Source organism: Durio zibethinus, chromosome 14 (assembly GCF_047325235.1).
Source record: "Durio zibethinus cultivar Kanyao isolate XHJ-2024 chromosome 14, ASM4732523v1, whole genome shotgun sequence".
NCBI lineage: Eukaryota > Viridiplantae > Streptophyta > Magnoliopsida > Malvales > Malvaceae > Durio > Durio zibethinus.
Window position 1 is genome coordinate 23,740,294 of NC_143175.1, and position 19,664 is coordinate 23,759,957.

The following is a 19,664-nucleotide window of genomic DNA, read 5'->3' on the forward strand; positions in this document are numbered from 1 at the left end:
AGTTTAGGCTTGAACTAATTGGGCCTAGTTCAATATGGACCAAATTACCAAGCCTAATTATCTATTTTTATTTTTATTTTTATTTTATATTTTAGTTTATATTATTTTATTATTTTAGTTTGTATTATTTTATTTTATCATTTTTAGTTTATCTTTTGTTAATTAATTCATTTATTTGTTTTTATTTGATTTATCGTTAGTCTTTTTGCATTATCAAATTAGGTAATAACAAATATAATAAAAACAAGGTAAAAAAATAAAATAAAAAAATAAAGATTCTGCTATGAATTGGTTGACAGAATTGTAGTTGGATTTAATTTGCAACAAATAAATCTTATGTTTGTGAGAATACAAAAATCTTATCAAATGATGAGGCATAGTCCATTAGGAACTCTTTTAGTGATTCTCTATAAATTCACACCTTAATCAAGCAGAACAGAACACAGAGAAATATATACAAACACATATTAGAAAAACATAAAGGAAATCATGCAAGGGAAGCCATAAGGTAGTCAAAAATTTTTGAGAGATTTTTTAGGTCAAAAAGTATTTTTTTTTTGAAAACCTTTTGAAAAATTTCTCAATTCTGGTGGAATTTTTCAGCACCATTTGAATTTTTCGGTGACTTTTCAGCGAAATCTCTAGTTTCATGCGAGGTTCCCAGTTTTTAGCGTCCATTTTTCAGAAAACCGATGAACTTTTGGCCAAATTTCGACTAAAAATCTCAAAATCTGGTGAAGATTCAACTAGTGTTCTTGGAAATTTTAGATAGAGAAAGGAATAGGGGAAAAGAAAGAGAAAGAGAGAGCAGAGGAAATCCAAGGAAAAGGCTAAATTCAATCTTTTAAATCCTTTGGAAATGATGCCATTTTCGCCTTAATAAACCCTCTAGGATCTGCGTGTTTTTATTCGGGCAATCAAACCCGAGCATAACCTATTTCTACGGACTTGTGTTCTAATCAATTTCTTCAGTAGAGCCTCCGAGCCATGTTTTTGAGTCAATATCTATGCCTCTAGCCGAGTCGCTTCAGTCGCCAAGCCAAGCTGTTTTTGGTATTTATTTTATTTTATTTTTGTTTATTTATTTATTTTATAAGTTTTTTTTTGCATGATTAATTTTTTTGGAAAATAAAAAATAAAATAAAAATTTTTTTTGAGAATAAATAATAATTATCTAATGATGAAAATTTTAGAAATTTCAAATGGTAAATTTTTATAAAATTCCTAGGTAAAAAATTTTATCTAAATTTGTTTCCAAATGGTAGAATAATTTAGATAAAGTTTCAATATCAATAATTAATATTTATTTTCGATACAAAAATAAAAAATATAAAAATATAAAAATTTTAATAAAAATATTGAAATTAAATACTAATTACACAATAATGAGATTATTATAATTTCAAATGGCAGATTTTTTAAAAAAGTTTCTAAGTGAGAAATTTCTCTAAATTTGTCACAAATGGTGAAATAATTTAGATGAAATTTCAATAAAAGTAATTGTATCCTTTTTCAAAAAAAAATAAAAAAAATAAATTTTAAATTGGCCCAAATTGAGAAAAATTTAGAAATAAAAAAAAAGAAAAAAAAATTTAAATTGACCCAAATGGTGAAAAATTTTAAAAATATAAAAAATAAATTTTGATGATAAAATTATTAATAATCGAAAATAGTTGATTATCTAAGAAATTTATAGGTGAAAAAATATTTTTAATTTAGCCTAAATGGTGGAATAATTAAATATATTTTTAATAAAAAACCAAAATATGAAAAATGATCCTTTTTTTTTTTTACGATTGAGCCTTTTTAAAAAAAACAAACGTGATTTTTTAATATTCTTGAGGTGAAAAAGGATTGTTAAGAGTTTTGCTAGATTGATGAAGAATCTTAAAAGTTATTTTCAATATTCAACTTAAAGTTTAAAACTGTTAGAATCAAGATCTTAGAAAAAATTTAAAATAAAATGATATAATCATTTAAATAGACATGTAAGGGTGCTATAACCTTCTTTATATAATCGAATTCTTGAATCATATTTTGGTTAATAAATTCGAATTTATTCTTTTAAAACCCTTAATCAAACTTGAGAGCTCTTTAAAAAGATAAATTTATTAAATAGTTAATCACACATAATTAAAAAAAATTAATGTTGACTCTATTTATTAAATCTAATTATAAATCTACGAATTTATATATTATGATATTATATCGACTTAAATTCAATTAATTATACCCTACTTATACCTTCCCTCATTTTAAAATAACCCCTTTTACTATCATCCCTTTGGATTGGATAATCCAAAATGTAGCAAAACCCGGATGCATTATTATAAACCGCCCCGTAACAAATACAATTTTTTTAACACGAGTCCTCACATTCTTCCAAAGACGGCGTCGTTTCGTACCTGATGAGCTCCTTAAATGTCACCTCCACTCCTCTTCTTAGAACCTTTATGTCGTTTTTAGTTTTCGGGTCGGTACACAAATCATTGAAGTACGACCCAGAACCGGAGCACTCCCCCGATGAAAACTTCGTATTATAATCCAAACAAGAGCAACCCGACCCGGGTGTGCACAAACCGTACGAACCACAGGGAATTGGTAAGTCGCAAGTTTCATGAATAGCTTGATAATCCAAAACCCAACTTGACCTGGCCCAATAATAAGCTTTAAGGTTCCCGTCCGGTTCTAACCGGACCACGAGGAGTCCATCGAGGGGTCGTTGAAAGCTGTTAAAAGATTCAATATCGACCGGGGTTGTTCCGTTTTGGTACATTCCCAACCATCCATCTGAGTCAACTTGGAGATGAATCGGTCCATTACCTTCAATAATCGGAGCTTTGGCTTGTAAAGCTTTGTGCTTCCAATAAATTTGGTCAGAATTGCAGTCAAATTTAGTGTACAACCCAATGAAATCGTTACCTAGACGCATTGAATACAGGCCATTTGAGGAAGTGAGGGACATGGTCGAAGTGAAATTTTGAGTTTCGACAAGGGTATTTGACGGAAAATCAGAGCTTTGCCATAAAACGGTTATGTCGTTGTTGCTGTTGTCGAGGTTCTTTTGTATCTGAAGATTGGAGTTATTAGGGAGGACAAGTTTGTCACCTTGGGTTTCTCTTAACCAAACCACACTCGTCCGGGGATCTGAAATCACAAGACTGCCATTGAAGAAGACTTTCGTGCGGTCTGACCAGCGAGCTAAGGTGCTCTGGTTGGCGAGCCAGAGGGCTTCACTGGAAGGTACGTGAAGGACGGCTAGAGCGAGTTGGGTTGAATTGACTAGGAGCAAACGGAAAGAAAACTTGCCTGAGGAGTCGTTGAGGAGTGGTTGGAACGAAGGTATCGAAGGATTTGGGGTGCCTTCAAAGCCCTTGAGAAGCTCTTGGGTGGCTGCCGCTTCAATGCATGGCCATGTCAACGTGCAAAAAAAATGAAATGATGAGTAGAAAAAGGAACTCAGTCGAACGTCTACGAGTCACCGAGTTGAATGGTCTTTCCATTTTGAAGGAAAAAATGGGGAAGAGAGAGAGAGAGAGAGAGAGAGAGAGAGAGAGAGAGAGAGAGAGAGAGAGAGGAACATAGACGCAGCCATGGAAGGGCATTTATAGTTACCATATAGTCATTACGCGTTCTGAACTAACTTATTTTCAAGTTTTTTAATTCGAGAATAAGGATCTTCTTGGATATTTAAAAATTTTTTTTACTAATGTTCAAACTTTAGAAACAAATTAGTAATAGAGAAAATCGAGTCCATAAAAATAAATATATACGAGGAAGTATTCACTTTCATTAATATAAATTTTTTAACCTTTTAAATATATATATATATATATTTATATTAGTAATAGTAGCTTTTAGTTAGGATGAAGTTTCTAGTAAGGGCCTTTTGCAAGATTTCAATTCTAAATTTTTTAGTTTTAATTTTAGAAGAAATATAAAATTTATGAGACAAGATACATTTTTTTTTTTTAAAGAAAGAACTTCAATTTGAAAATAAAAAATTAACTGTAAATATTAAATTTTAAAATTTGATTGTCAATTTTTAAGATAATTATATAAATTAACTAAATTAAATTTTAAATTCAAATATTAAAAAATCAACATAGATCGAGTGATTTTTTTTGTTGAAGTGTAGATCAAGCGATTATTTTTTTGATACATAGATCAAGTGATTATTAAATTATATATATGAGTTTTAAATCCAATAAGTACTATTTTTATTTTTACGAGATACATAACGATTTGCATGTAGTAGTATGTTGAAATCATTTTTCATTTCTTGGTGGATTAAATTTCAAGGCCAATTAATGGTTTTTTAAATGCACAAACAATATATTTTTAAATTATAAGTTATAATCATAATCAATTATTATATTTATATATAAAAATTATCAAAAAATTGAAAAATAAACTAATTAACAAATCAAAACATAATTAAATAAATCGAACTCACCTACATTAATGTTTTGATAACCCTAATTCATGTTTCTGTTTAACAACCTTCTCTTATTTTGTTTTGACTGCTCCTCTATCCATGATTCAAATTGGAGAAAATATAAAGTAATTTTCTAATCCTTTGAGTTCTAAGCATATGGGTTAAGCTATATATATATATATATATATATATCCACTTTTTATAGTCCTTTGAAGTTTGATAAACACATACGAGTTCACCAAGGATTAATTCGAGAGAAAGCTGAATATATATATATATATATTGATTTTAGATTCTAGAAATGTTGTTGGGATTAGGATTTAGTGAGTGTTTTGAGAGTATTTATTAAGATTCAAACTAATATAGGAAGGGAAAACTTTTGACAGGCCCATTTCTAAGCAATAAAGACATGGTATGGTGAGTTTGAGGAGTGAACAAAATGTGAAGGGGATTGACCATCAAAAGTTAGTACCGGCGGCAAATAAGTGAAGGGTTTGACGAGAGGGGGAAGGTAGATGGACGACGAACAACTTTTTTCTTTTGCCATTTATAGAAACCATCATCATATATATTATAATTTATATCATGTTAGTTGACCTGACCTTTGGAATTCAACTACTGAATATTAATTGCTTTGCCATGCATAGTCCATACTACGTTAGTTACTTCTATATTACTATGTATACTATTTTAAACCCATCTATGGCTCTTCCTTTGTCCTTTTTTCTTTAATCTATGAAGCCATATATGATTATAAGGAAGATTAATCATTATTTTGATATAAAATATATAATTTAATTCTCTCAAAGTGAAGAGTATTTTTTTTAATATGAGATTAAATTTACATGTAATATAACAAAAGAATTGAATTTACATTAGTTACTTCAATATTATTATATATATACTTTTTTAATATGAGATTAAAATAGGATAATTTATTTTAATATGATCCAATTCAGTGTGCCATTCTAAAAGCCCTTTTTCTTTGATGCAATTTTAACTAAATGCAGACACATATGATCCAATTGCCATTTGCTACTGTATGTGTACGTATTTTCAGTAGTTTTAAAATTCCATCTTTATTAAAGACTTGCATTTCAACCATGAGGTGACCATCCAAAGTTAAAGGAAAAAAAAAAAACCTAAAAAGAAATAATGTATATTTGGTTTTTGACAAGTTCAACATATCACAAAAGAATACTTGGTTGGGCAAATGAAGAAATATTGGAGATTTCCTACCTTAAAGCCTCCAAATCGATTAATTATATTTTTTTATTTTTTTATTTAATTTAGAAAAAGACAAAAATAAAGAAATTCCACATACAATACTAATAATAGTCAGTACCATATCATTCAACTTTGTCACTCAACCCAGTCGCTCATGTATAATCTAGCTAGCTATTGCCTATTCGATCAGAATTAATTCTACACAGAACTGAAAGAAACTCATCAAAGCAGAATTGATGAATTCCTTGTAAAAAAACACTTTGTTTTCTGATAAACATTCAACCAATTGCCACAAAGATTCAGTCCTCCAAATAAAAGAACAAATGAAGGTTAGATGCAGATGGCCCGATGGAAAAGCCCTCTTGCAGTCCAAGAACAAGGAGGGAGGAGGGTTGGGCTTTTGGACGCCTTTATTTTGATATTGCAGTCTGTCCAAGAAGATGGAGAAGCCCTCTCGATTTTTGAATACTGCTTCGGCTTCTTGCTCGTCGGTTGCTCCATAACTAAAGCAACATGTTTTTCCCCTGCTTCGGAGTTGAAATTTCCCATCTATAGAAAATTTGAAGCTATCCTTTTCTCTTTTCCTTCTTTTTCCTAATATTAAAAAAAAAATGGAAAAAAAAGAGAATGTTGAGAGTGGGATTTGAACCCACGCCCTTTCGGACCAGAACCTTAATCTGGCGCCTTAGACCAACTCGGCCATCTCAACTTGATGAGAATAAATGCTCTCTAAAACACTTTAACCAAAGAAAATTTTTTGTCTTATTTTTGAAACATTTTAACCAATGGAGTACCAAAATTGATCAATTTGAATAACGAAAGTACTTTTTTATTTTCATCCAAACTTCTTTTATTTACAAAAGGCGTTTGCAAAATATACAATTGAAAGATGAGACACCACATTCCTCCATATATATGATGTCAAGTGGCCTTAAACTAATTACTAGCTAAAAAGTTTCACCTAGCCGGGGCTTAATTGACTCTCAATCTCTAACCTATGCCCTGCAACTTGCATATAGGAAATGCCCTTTAATTTCCTTATATATACGATCTTCAATTTGACCTAACCAGCTCAAGGGAAAAGCAGAAAAAACTATTATTTGCTGTAAATTTTAGTCTACTAGAGGTCAAAACCTACAACATTGGATGGCTATAACATCACCTAGATTTTGCCATTACAGCCAGTTTCTTTTAGCTTTTTTGACATACAAAGCTAATGATCAATCACAGTACATGTTGCCTCTCATTTTGTTGGAATGTAAATTAGAGGGGGCAATAAATTCATCTCAACGACATATTGGTATGCATATGCATGCAGATGAACAATATCTGCCTAATTAACTGATATTTAGGAACTTAGAATATGGTTATAAACGAACCTGTTGGCCGGTTTTCAATAACCAACAGGCAAATTATATATTAAACCAAGTCCAATGTTGCAGCATGATGATATTTATCGGCATTTAAAATAAAGCCTTGTAGTTAATTAGAAAAGATTGTTGTCAAATTACTAACTTTCTTGTGTAAAAATGATTGGTGTCGTAGAGTATATATAGGTTGGAAGAGGGAAGAGCTTAGATTAGAATTAGAAACATACCCATTCTATTGTAGAAAGTTTCAACTTTCAATTAATGAAATTACATTTTTGAGTTATGAAAGTAATATCAATTCCTTTTCTTTTTTTCCCCTTTCTAAATTATTACAAATGTACATTCAATTTGATATAGTTATCATATGTATGACTTGTAACTCATTATGTTTAATGATCCATACATTCATACAAATATATACATATACATAAACATTTATTTGTATTTATGTATAAAGGGTTTGAATAGTTTCAAGGTTATAAAATTTATATAAGAAGGTTAATGTTGTTGCCTTTGTGCCCAGGAATAGAAACAATATTCAGCATGTCAAAGATGCCTCTTTTGCTCATGCATTCAGCTTATAATAATCTCATCAAAGTCATAACCAAGGAAAAGTCCTCAATCATACAAGAAAGAAATGAAATAATTGAGAAAATGTGTCGGATGGTGGAGGCATAACATGCAATTTGCACGTCTAGTCCATTTCAAAAGCATTTCTTTTCAAATATTAAAAGTTGTCTCCCATTAAATAATTTATTAATTACTAAAACATGACAACTAGCTTCTTAAATTATTATATTTAAAAACCTTAATTTAAAATATGATAAACAATAAATTTAAAATTAAAATACAAGTACCTGTAATTTCTTTTTTTATTCTCAAATTGTAACTTTTTATACTAAAAACCCTTAATTCAATTTATAATTGAAGTGATAGTTTAAGAAAAGTATTAATAATTTAAATTCCCACCTCCAACTTAAAAATAAAATGCCTGTTTTAGATATCTTAATCTCAATATATAATAGTATAGATCCTATATTACAACAAGAAATTAAGAAATAATAGAAAAGATGGAGAAAGTGTTAATAAAAAAGAGAGATGATATCTTCATAACGATTCACAAATTATTTTGAATCAGAATGCAGTACTTTGGCACAAAAATTCTATAATTTAGAATTACATGTATGAAAGATACGCAAATGCAGAGGCCTACAGAAGTAACGTGCAATTCATGCAACAGTCAAGATTTTATCTGATATGTCTCCTTCCTTGATTCATTGATGGTTTAGTATGAAGAACTGGAATTTGATCAGTGTAGTTCAACATTTTCAACTCTACCATCAGTCTGCTTATTGTTCCGATGTTGATGTTTCTGATCATAGTCGTTTGTCAAAAAGAATTTTGTCCATTTAAAAAAAATAATGATAAAATTCAGTCGTAATTCATTTATCATCATTAGAAATCAAGGAAGAAGAGAAAAAACATGTGTAATAGGGGTGGCCCTATAATTTTGTTCAGGCCTGAGTTAAAAACGTGCTCTCTTTAATTTATAGATTCCATTGCATTGGAGTTGGGAAAATTCTCACATCAGCACTGTATGGGGTGATGAACACGAGACAACGGATAAAGCAAAGCCAAAAAATTGAGTAGTGGGGTTATAAACTTTTTCCCTTTCATTGACAAAAAAAAGCTCCACTTGCCACCAAAACGTCTAATCCTCCAACTCTTCTTTTTTATTTTTTATGTTTTTTATACCCTTCAAGCAAAAGCATTAGGATTAGGTTCAACCTATAGCCAGGTTATCATGATTCTAAATTTTCAACTCGTGAAAGCATCAAACAAATGAGCTTTCACACAGTTGATAATACAGCTTTAGCAGTTCAATTATTGAAATTAAATTCAAACATTGAAAGGCATTGCATGGGTTTGATTTATAATCATGAAATTCAGGACATAACCAAGATTTTGTTTGACAACCTTAGATTTTACATCACATGTACTGATTCAATTGGTACATATATACAAACTATTGTTTGTACATTGATATTTACTATCTCCTTTGTTACTTTTCATCTCTCTTTCTCTCTCTCTATGTGTGTTTGCTTCTTTTTTTTTTTCAATGCACATAGATTGAAATTCATTGTTAATTTGTGGTTTTAAATTATGGGTTTGAATCCCATGGATAACAAACACTAGAAAATATTGAGTTGATCTTTGTGTGATTAGTTTCACTTGAAATGGCATTATTCCATAAAACAATAAAATATCAGCTGTTTTTTTTTTAAGTATATGTAAAAAAAAAAAAAAAGAAATCAAACCTCAAAGTTTAAAGACTACGTCAGCCATTACTTGATTTAGAGAAAAATTATGCAATATTTACTACCAATTATTCATGAAATCCTAGTGCGTATGGACTTTGTCATGCTAATGCCTAGTCCAAAGACAGAAATAGACGTTAGACAATCGTACTACCTACTAGAGTTTCCTTTTTCTGATACTTTGTCGTTGAAATTTAGGCTAGCTTTAGCTTATTTCGATTTCTTCGCATCAGAGTTACAATACAATGACGCCAAATCATCTCTCTCCGTGTCATCTTGATCTGTCCCTTTGCAATTTCAAGGGGAAAAAATCAATTAACATGATACAGAGCCCACCCTATAGAACAAATCAGTTATTAATATATTTAAATCACAGTATAAACTATTGTCTCTTCTTTTAGCGGTGCCTTTACCCAAAGATATTATATAAAACTTCATCCAAACTTTGGAATTTGGGTTCAAGTGGACTTGGACTTTGGTCTTCTTCTTTTCCACAAATTGGTTTGCTATAATTGAAAATTATTGTTGTTTAATATTATTTTCTTGACTTTAAGGACCATAAATTAAAAGATAAATAGCATTATCTACTTATCTTATCCTTCATATATATCTAGTTTGTTGGTGAAGCTAAAACTATTGACCTATTGTCTGTCATCTGATTTTGCAAGGAAATTATAAGTCTTGAATTCTAATTGAAATATTATAAGGATTATACAACATCACATCTTTGGAATCTTATAAAATTACAATATTTCAATGTTTTTTGAGAGATAACTCAAGCAGACTGCTTTATAGATAGTGGATCGAAATGATTTTTTTTCTTTGATTTGTAATTTTTTTATATAAGAGAGATTGCAACTCAAAAGTATGATATATTTTGTTAAAAGAAAGATGAAATTTAAATAAGCATAAAATTCCTAATTTAATCTAAATTTATACCTGGAAAAGTAGTAAAACTTTTTCACGTGCGTGCTAATTACGAAGGAAAGTGTGAAACATGGAAACAGCTGTCGGCCAAATAATGGGTAGTGGTAGCATCGGAGGATTCCACAGATTGATTTGTTAACGCTTTGGTAAGTCTTATTTATTCCCTTCTTCTACTTTATTTTCCACACAAAAAAATGATATATATGAGAAAAGAAATTGAGCCCAAACCTCTTCCCACTTCTAGAAAAAAAAATAAAATTACTAGGGTGAAGAAAGTGGCACCGGACCAGGGAATTTCTATCCTTTTCTTACTTTTCTTACTTTCTTGCTTTTCATCTTCTTTGTTGAGTATTGTTCACAACTTTGATTTTTGGAAAATTGGGTCCCCGCTCCCATCACCACAAAGAGCAATGACAAACAAGGCCACTTGCATACAATTCCGTGGTTGCTCTCCCTAGTCTTCTTTATTCCCACATGATGATCCTTCGATATAGAGCATTTTTAGGCCTCTTTTCAAGCCTGAAGTTCAAACTTTTTCATAAACCCTTATTATGTTACATATCAACTCTCCTTTTATACATGTGATATTAGATGATAAAGATCAATCCGTTACAGCGGCTGAAATATAATTAAGACCAACAAATAACTTTTCAAAGTATAAAAGCTAAAATGATATATAAATTCAAAATTTAGGGACTGCAATGCTATTTGATTTGTCTTTGAATATATCCTTTTCATCGTCCATTCCAAATGCAAACAAAGACAATATTTTTCATTTACAGAAAGGCTTTAAAAAGAGAAAAAGATTAAACACAGAAGCAAATTAATGAGGGGTCCATGCTAACTATGTTGAGAGTTGAAAAAAGGATCTACATGTGACTTAAAAGTATCTCAGCATCTGCCGCTATTTATACAGACTAGCCTTGCACTGCTTCATACTATTTCTTATCTCCCTCCAGTTCTGTCTTTAAAGAAAGAAAGAAAGAAAGAAAAAAGAAAAATTAAAAACGAGTAGAGGAATTGAAGAACTGAAAGCAATGAATATGAAGCGAAAGATTGTTGGGTTTATCACCTTTCTGCTCTTTGCTTTTCTTCTTTGCTCCTACTCAACACCTGCTCGTCTTCTGCCACAGAAGCAAGGTTTTTGACCAAAACCCTTTTGCACCTTTTTAGTTTCTTTTCACTTTTCCTTCATGGTTTGGTCTAAATGATCATGTGTCAAATTGTAAACAGGTGAAAAGCAGTTTAAAGCAAACGGGATGATTCAAGCTGGTTTATTCACAGATGCAAAGGAAGATTTCTCAAATGTAAGAGTTCCATCTTTTCTTCTCTTTTTTAGTTAAATCCTTATTGTTCTTCTCATTAACATGGGCTAATATTTTGTTGTTGTTGTGTTTTTGTTTTTTTTTTTTCATAGTTGATGGGATCATCAGAAGAGTGCTATGAGAAAGATGAAGAATGTCTGAAAAGAAGGATGATTGCAGAAGCTCATCTCGATTACATCTACACTCAACATCATAAGCCTTAGATAATTCATGCAAATTAAAGGAATTATGTACTATATGTACCTTTTATGCTCAATCAAGAGAAAACTGTGTGTAATTATGAAGTTGTATGAAACCAAGGCCCAAGGCCCAAGGCCCAAGTCCCAAGGCCGAAAACACAAAAAATAATGTAACTGCTACTATATTATATAATATAAACCATGCTGATTAGTAAAATAAATGAATGTGATTTAAGTAATGATTAATATTTCATGTGTTTCAAGTTTGGTTGTTGAATGAATTTATGTGACTTGCGATAAAACGTCAAAAGAAATGGCAAGCTTATAATTATTCATTGGAAACAGATCCTACCGGGAAACTGGAAGAAAGGCTGAGATATTCTTTTTGTACATTCAAGCGTGCAAGTGCATAATTAACCAAAGCTAACAAAATTTTCTTCTGTGACGGAATTTGGTGTTAATTGATGGTGTAAAAGCAAGGAAGATGAATGATGATACACATAGCACCATGAATTTTGATATCAGAGAGTTTGAGATTTGAGATGTCGAAGTTTCATGACCGCAGGAGTCTAGTGACGGCTGATGGGGAAGGGTGTCCGTCAAACTTTTGCAAATTGGTCGAATATTCTTTTTTTTTTTACGACGATAACACAGAAGGCCCCTAAAAGTGAAGCCTTACTAGCTATTAAGATCTTACTTTAGATTAAAATTTTATGTTTTTCCTTTTATTATTATTGCTTGTGAAAAAGGGAGAAATTGTCTAAGCAAATTTGTCAATGAATAAAATGAGAGAGAGAGAGAGAGAGAGAGAGAGAGAGAGAGAGAGAGAGATTTAAAAAAGGAAGAAAAAAGCTTCATGGTATATAAAAGCAAAATGACTTTCATGATAAAATGATATTGCGCATCTACTCTTTTTTTGTCATTATTTATTTGCTTAAAGTTTATATGTATAAAAGAAAAAAAAAAGCGTACGCAATGTGACTGAACATAATTATCGTTCGTTGATATAATAATAATAATAATAAACAAACAAAACTGCAAAGTTGAAGTGTTTTTAGGAGTACGATCACGATACCTTAGCCTAATAGGACTCATAGGTCGCAAATGATGCAAAGAAAGACGATGACGACCATAATAAGAAGCCACCAGATTCCTAAATTTTGTCCCTTGGACAGTCAACAGGAACTGCAACTTGAGAAACAAATGCTCACAACTAACAAAGTCAAACACCGCGTCTCTCATAACGGGAGGTAAGGAAAGATAAAAGCTGACAAATGGAACAATAATGAACAAGAAAATTAAATCTCTTCTTTCTTTCTCACTGTCTTGCATTTTCCTTAGGGCTTCATTACATTCAATGATAAACAGGCTCTTGCTAATTTGCCAATTTTGAAGCTGAATGGACATGGCCTGAGCGCCTTCTCCTTTACCAATTTCAAGCCAACCCAAAACACAATATAATGCAGCAGATTAAACGCATTAGTGAAGAAAAGTGAGGCAAAAACTATATGGTATTTTACATGTATTTCTATCAGGCTATGACCATTCAAAAGAAGAAAAAACAAAAGGGAAAAATGAGAGCAAGAACAACTAGTAGTTACTCTCAGCACCTTTCTAAGGCACACCAAAATTGGCTTACAAGGACCATTAGACATTTAAGCTATGGAAAAGTAAACCTGGATTCTTTCATCAGGTTCTACTAATGGCACAGCAACTGATGGCTTGATTTTTCACCTTAAGGCGTTATTCTTCCTTTTCCTAACAAGAAGTGAGAGTGACGATCAGGTGGCAAACACTGGGAGAATGAATGAAAATAGAGAAGAAACATTTTAACTATAATCCAAAAGTATGGTAAACATCTTCAAAGACAAAGGACTTTACCATTTTAATACCACCAGCCGATCCCAAGTCATGAACTGAACTTTCTGACCTACAATTTGCATGCACGATGGGACCAATGGCTGCACTCTCATCTGTAGTTCCAACCTCACCGTCCTTTGATGGAATAGTCAAGTACACTGCTCCCTTAAACGTCCATTCGCCCCTGTGCTGGCTAAAATAATCTTTAAATAGCTCACCACATAACACACATGCATATTGATTTTCGTCTGCAGGAACCATAAGCTCAGCCTTTTCTGTTGTCTTTTCCAACTGGTTCACAGAACCAGTGGATTCAAATACCGATTGCCCTGGCTTTCCAGCAATCCAATCATCTGACCTTGTATACCATCCCCTCAATGCCTTATCAGAACCTATTGATTCAGTCTTCTTCCTGGCAAGCCACTCCAAGTGTCTATTGAGCCGTTCCTGAAGCTTAAGTCGAAGACCACATAAGCTGCAACTATGCGGAAGGTCATCCAACAATTCACTGATCACAGATGAATGACATTCTCTGATTACATCTGGCCTAAATTCTAATCCTATGAGGTTTTCTACTTCCATTGAGGTGGACTAACATAAGGCAACTAAAACTTTTGTGGCAGGTTCTGCAAATGATACCTCATCCGCGGTGGAGGAAAGAGAAGCATCCAATGAACTTGGGAGGGAAGAAGCTGGCAAAGAGCTACTGGTTGAAATGTCTGAGCTCTTGTTCAGTGATCCAGTTGAACACACCACTCCCATGCTCTTCTTCTGCATTTGAATAGGCACTTGAAGAGACAGTAGAGGTGGAGCATCCTTCTTTGATGCAGATATCAAACCTTTTGCAACTAATCTCAAAAGGTTGGATATTGGATTTGAAGCTTTGTTTTCCACATCTGATTCTTGCGCTACAGCATCACTAACAAGAGATGAAGGTGGTGGCCCAGGAGGCGGTGGCAGCAGTTCTACTTTCCCTGAGAACTATTTGTAATAGCTGCTATCGCATCATGGGATGCAGAACCTGATGAAATTGCAGTATCAACCCTCAAGCCCGAGTTTGTAAAAACAGGGGGCAGAGGCCCATTTGGAAGAGGAGAATGTGATGGAATTTGCCCCACATCTTGGGAAATCTTATTTGGAAGACTGCCAGTAAATGAATTGTTGGAGAGGACTCCACTGTTCATGTCAGCAGCCAATAGACTACTTGTACTTGATAGTTCTGAAGTTTCAATAGCAAGTGGATTGGTATGCTCTGATGCATTTCCCAGTTTTGAGGCTGCTCCCAGCGCAGAGTGTTTATGAGACCCAACATTCAACTTTCCTGAAAATTGGGATGGTTTTGGATCAGTCCGATGCAGGGAATGAGGTTGTGGATAGTCTTGCTCAGCCAATTTCTGTAACTGTTGATGGGGTTGGTGTGCAGGAAATGAAGGTGAAGGTGAAGGTGAATGTTGGTGTATAGGAGACTGTTCAGGTGGTGATGTAGCTCCCTGCGACTGAAAGCGCTGTTGTCCTAAAGTACTCGTGAATCCTTATGCCACATTTGCCAAAATCCCAAAACTTGAGGTTCAAAAATGGGATGAACCCATTTGTGGTCGCATTCCTATCTTGGCAAGGGAAGAACTTGAACCAGTAGGCAACCCACCAATAGTTGCAGAATAGGTCTCAGAATGGCTCAAATTAACACCAGGCAATCCATCTGTTTTATGTGACTCCTGCAATGGCCATGCAGATGAAACTTGGCGCCCATAAGAAGTTTTGTCCTTCTGCTCAGTGGATAATGAATCAGCAGAAGTTTCTCTATCAAACCTTGAGCCCACATCATGAATACTTTGTGCTTTGCGGAGCTGATTTTCAAAATCCTGCCATAGAAAATTTAACACAGGTAATTACAAATATGTATAAATTCCTAAAGGAAAGAAGTGAAAGAAAACTAGAACAGAAAAAAGGTAAACAATCAAACAACCATAATGTTCCTCTGCCAATTTGCACAGCTCGACTTGAATAATGCATTACATTTACATGTTCATATCCATATCAATGGCTGAAGTTAATCTTAAGTCCTAGACCTTACACAAGCAATAAGCAGTATAACTGTATATAAGGTACCAAAAGACTAACGAGTATAAACATACATGTGGTAAATGTTTCCAGCCAATTAAATTTATAGATAAATTTATTTTTTTCAAGTTGAGCAAAGAGATTTCTCCAAACTTATTCAGTAAAATTATGTATTCAATTCAAAGTCCTGTTCTTGTAAGCTTACAAATTTTTCTGAAACATCAGGAGTCCAACAATCTTTCCTCGAGTAATTAGAGATGTTGGCTGCATCATGTTCTGACAATCTAGAGTGCATCTCCCACATGAATTCTTCTTCCTCAGAGTTTTTCCAGCTGCTAGACAACCCACCACTGCTTCTACCAGCAATGTTCTGTGTTAAATGTAAACGAGGATCAGCATTCACAGATTTGGCTGATGAGTAGTTTTGAGATCCATGCCTAATATAGAAACCATTCCTTTGACCAGAAATCGTCTCAGCAACACTGCTTGTAGTTCCATACCATCGCCTATCATGCCCTTGATCAGTAACCTTTCCACTGGTTCTTCCAATTCCCATGCTAGGAGTCTGTAAAAGATCAGAGCTATAGTCATAATCACCAATGTAGCACCAATGTTCTTCTCACGAACAGAGGCTTGTTATATACACAGTCTATAAGAATGCTGAATGTTCTGATAATTTTAATATATAAAGAAAGTGAAAAAGGGATAAACAGATTATAACAAACTTTAAAACACTTCACATACATTCATTTTAATAGATGGATCTCCATATGGCCGTCCAGCTGTAATGGTTGTTCTATCTGGCCACTCAGAATCCTCCTTTGAGTTGGCCATATTGCCAGTCATATCATTGATCATACCTATTGCCTTCATCACACAAAACCAAATTAATAGAACAGCCCTTACAATACAAGCACTAAAATCTGAATTTATCACTTTGCACAGAGATGAATGAATGAAGTTGATGATTATGACAAGGAAGAAAAAACTTGGCAATGGTGGCATTGACATAAATGATTCCATGAATGTTTAGAAAGGAATGGGGAATGATAGAGGGATTCTCAAAATTTTGGAAATGAATCCTTAAAGATGGAAGGTGAAAAACAAAAACTGGTGGAGAAAAAGCATTTAAACTGCTCACTTTATAAACACGAGCAGATCTCCAACATCCATAAATGCTTCAGAATTATACTGTAAAAAATCCAATGGATATGATAAAAAAAATAAAAAGGAAAAACAGATTGTAGAATTTACTCTGCTTGACTGTTGAAGACGCTGCTTCTCTAGATACAATGCTACGAGGTGGACGCTGTGAAAGTGGATCAGGTCTAGATGTTGTGGTTCCTGGAGATGAACCATTTATCATAGGAACAAAGCCAAGCTCCTTTTCAATCACCTGGAGAGGATGAAGAGGGAATACCCCTTTCCAAGTTCCAAAAAGATGCCGCATACTCTGATGCACAGGAGCATCAACTACTCTATATGTTTTGCAGAACACCTAAAATCAGCAGTCAAAATGGTAAGGACTATTCACTTGCAACACGAGTATGAACCACATTCTAGATAAACACAGAAGTAATATACAGAGAAGTTTTCAGCATTAGGAAGAGTTTGACACCCTGAGCGCATAAAGGTGACAAGGATAGATATATTAGTTAAAGCATATGATTTTTTTCATTGATAGAATAGTCTTCTGCGGCTTTTCAGACAATAAACATAAGTATATTACAAGACATTTTGTTAGATGCCACATTGAGCAACAACAGAACAAAAAAAAAGAATAAAGCCTAACCTCAGGTAATCTGGTAGCAAAATATTTTATGTAATCTCTCCTGATATTCTTTACAATACTGTCTAAAAGATAGAGTGATGGCAGCTTTTGGTCACTGGGAACCTGCAAAGTCATTTTTTAATCAGCTCTCAAACCACAAAAGCATACCTTCATTGGACTAATCCTTCTTCAACTATCATAATACCAGCAATGCTGTAATGAAAAGAAAGCGAGGTGAGGGATGAATAAGGATTGCAAACAGAATCAACCAAAACTTTCATTTTCCTCATAAAGAAGAAAAATAAAAACAAGTTTCACTAATGAAATTTTCATCAGCAATAGAAGTTTTGGAATGCATCCCTGCTAACAAAAATAGCCAACCTCATCAAGTTAAGTGTCCAATTCCATTTCCATAAAATCTGACTTCATGCATTTCTGATTATGATTTCATTTTCTTCCCCCGTTTTTCATGACTTTCTATCTGTTGCACCCTTTATAAATTAGCTCCATCACAGAGTATACATTATTTGAGATCCAAGTAATTCACATCTGACGCACCATTATAACTTTTAGTAGACTTGGAAAGCTGATCATTCCCATTTGCCTATGGGAAACCCAAGAGAACAGTAAGCAACAGGGAACTCGACTAAAGCACTGACCATGGCCTTAGCATTTCTAGTTCTATTTACTCATATCCGCATCCAAATGTGATTTGAGTAGCATAACAAAAGAATTGCTAGCAAGAGATGATAATGTATAAGTTGGAAAGTGCTATAAGAAGAAGGAAATGGAGATGAACAAAAGAGTAGAGCATACAACCATATTGCTGTGAAAAACCACAAGTGCAAGGGTATAATAGCTTAATCAGATTCCAAACCCAAAAACGATTCATTTTCCATGAAATCAATAGTTTCACAAAATACTGGCTCTCGTTACATTCCATTTTAACACATGCTGGTAAAGTTTATCATCTCTATAATCCAATAGCTGGCTCTTTACAAATTGTGGGGCAATTAGAAACATATTAGATCCATGAAAATTTAACACAAAAATCCATGAAACGAAAAATTTGCGGGCACCATGGCCTTAGATTGAAATTGCATAGACTAAGCAATCACATCACATCATTACCATCTCTCCTCATGCTGCGTTTGTCAATAAAAAGAAATTCACCCAACACTTGACCAAAATCATTGCAATCATATCACCTGTTATGAAAATATAAATTTGAATCGAAAGAACTCAGCAAAACATTTCAACCAAACCACATCGAGACACACATTGATAAACCGAAACTGAAAAGAATCCATTTATCCCAATTTACAATTACAATCCAACTTATCTTTTCCTCTTTTCCTTTCTTTTTTTTTTTTTTCTCTTTCCACAGTATAGAATCACAAACTTAATCTATTTCCCTATGCAATTCAATTCAAATAAAAAGGAAAGCCTTAACGCATAAGGCACAGCTAAAACTGAGTTCACCTCAAGAATGTTGGCGCAGATAGTAGCAGCAATTGCCTTGGCGGCGTGAAGATTCTCGCCAGCGATTATTGTCAAGTTAGTTATAACCGGCTTCGAGTTAAAAGTCAGCTCAGCTAACGCCGTCTTGTACTGGCTAAGTGCTGCTGTTGTTGACGCGGATGTGACACTGGTTGTGGCTCGTAAGCTGCGCCGCGGCGGCTCAAGTCATTGGTCTCCGAATCACTGGACTGGAATCTTAAAGCAGAGGCGGGAACAGCTGGATTCGTCCGTGGAGGAAAAGGCCAGCCGTTAGGGTTCGGAGCGAGGTCTTCGGTTAACCGCGGCTTTTTCAAACCGGGTTCTCTTGATCTATCAAATGATCTACGCGGATTCTCCATGTCGATTAACATATAAGCTAATCGAAAACCCTAAACCCCTTAATTGATAACCACTCTTTTTTTCATTTACATGAAATTAGCAATTCCAAGTATACCAAAAGGAAAAAAAAAGAATTTAAAGAATACAATAATAAATCCAAATCGAAAATTAAAAAAAAAATGCAAAACCCTAATGTACAAGAAGGGAAAATACAAAAACAATGTACAACAAAAAAGGAATTTTAATTCTAATTTCTAAATACAAAGGAGCTGAGAATTTTCAATAGCGAGGGAATTAGGGATTGTTTGGATGAGGAGGGATTTTTGAGAGTGAAGAGGTGACAGAAGGA

At 33.3% G+C, this 19,664-nt stretch overlaps 2 protein-coding genes, 1 non-coding gene and 2 pseudogenes across 4 annotated transcripts; 1 reads left to right on the plus strand and 4 right to left on the minus strand.

The window, feature by feature from the left end:
- Positions 1–2,154: 2,154 nt before the first annotated feature.
- LOC111294911 (PAN domain-containing protein At5g03700 pseudogene) lies at positions 2,155–3,503 on the minus strand (annotated as a pseudogene).
- A 2,790-nt stretch (positions 3,504–6,293) lies between these two features.
- TRNAL-AAG (transfer RNA leucine (anticodon AAG)) lies at positions 6,294–6,374 on the minus strand. The gene has a single exon. It is a non-coding gene; the product is annotated as a tRNA-Leu (tRNA).
- A 4,759-nt stretch (positions 6,375–11,133) lies between these two features.
- Positions 11,134–11,932, plus strand: LOC111294258 (putative phytosulfokines 6). The gene is made up of 3 exons (XM_022887511.2): positions 11,134–11,420; positions 11,514–11,587; positions 11,698–11,932. The coding sequence occupies exons 1-3, from the start codon at positions 11,318–11,320 to the stop codon at positions 11,806–11,808; spliced, it is 288 nt and encodes a 95-aa protein (XP_022743246.1). The 5' UTR covers positions 11,134–11,317; the 3' UTR covers positions 11,809–11,932.
- LOC149515161 (uncharacterized) lies at positions 11,353–13,191 on the minus strand. Its single transcript, XM_089743989.1, has 2 exons — positions 12,860–13,191; positions 11,353–11,483 (listed from the first exon to the last, which is right to left on the minus strand). Exons 1-2 carry the CDS (start codon positions 13,189–13,191, stop codon positions 11,450–11,452), a joined length of 366 nt encoding a protein of 121 aa, XP_089600115.1. The 3' UTR covers positions 11,353–11,449.
- LOC111293858 (polyadenylation and cleavage factor homolog 4-like) lies at positions 13,071–19,657 on the minus strand (annotated as a pseudogene). Its single transcript, XR_016327800.1, has 7 exons — positions 18,959–19,657; positions 17,498–17,599; positions 16,960–17,203; positions 16,450–16,572; positions 15,911–16,270; positions 13,666–15,506; positions 13,071–13,542 (listed from the first exon to the last, which is right to left on the minus strand). The product of XR_016327800.1 is annotated as a polyadenylation and cleavage factor homolog 4-like (transcript).
- Positions 19,658–19,664: the final 7 nt, after the last annotated feature.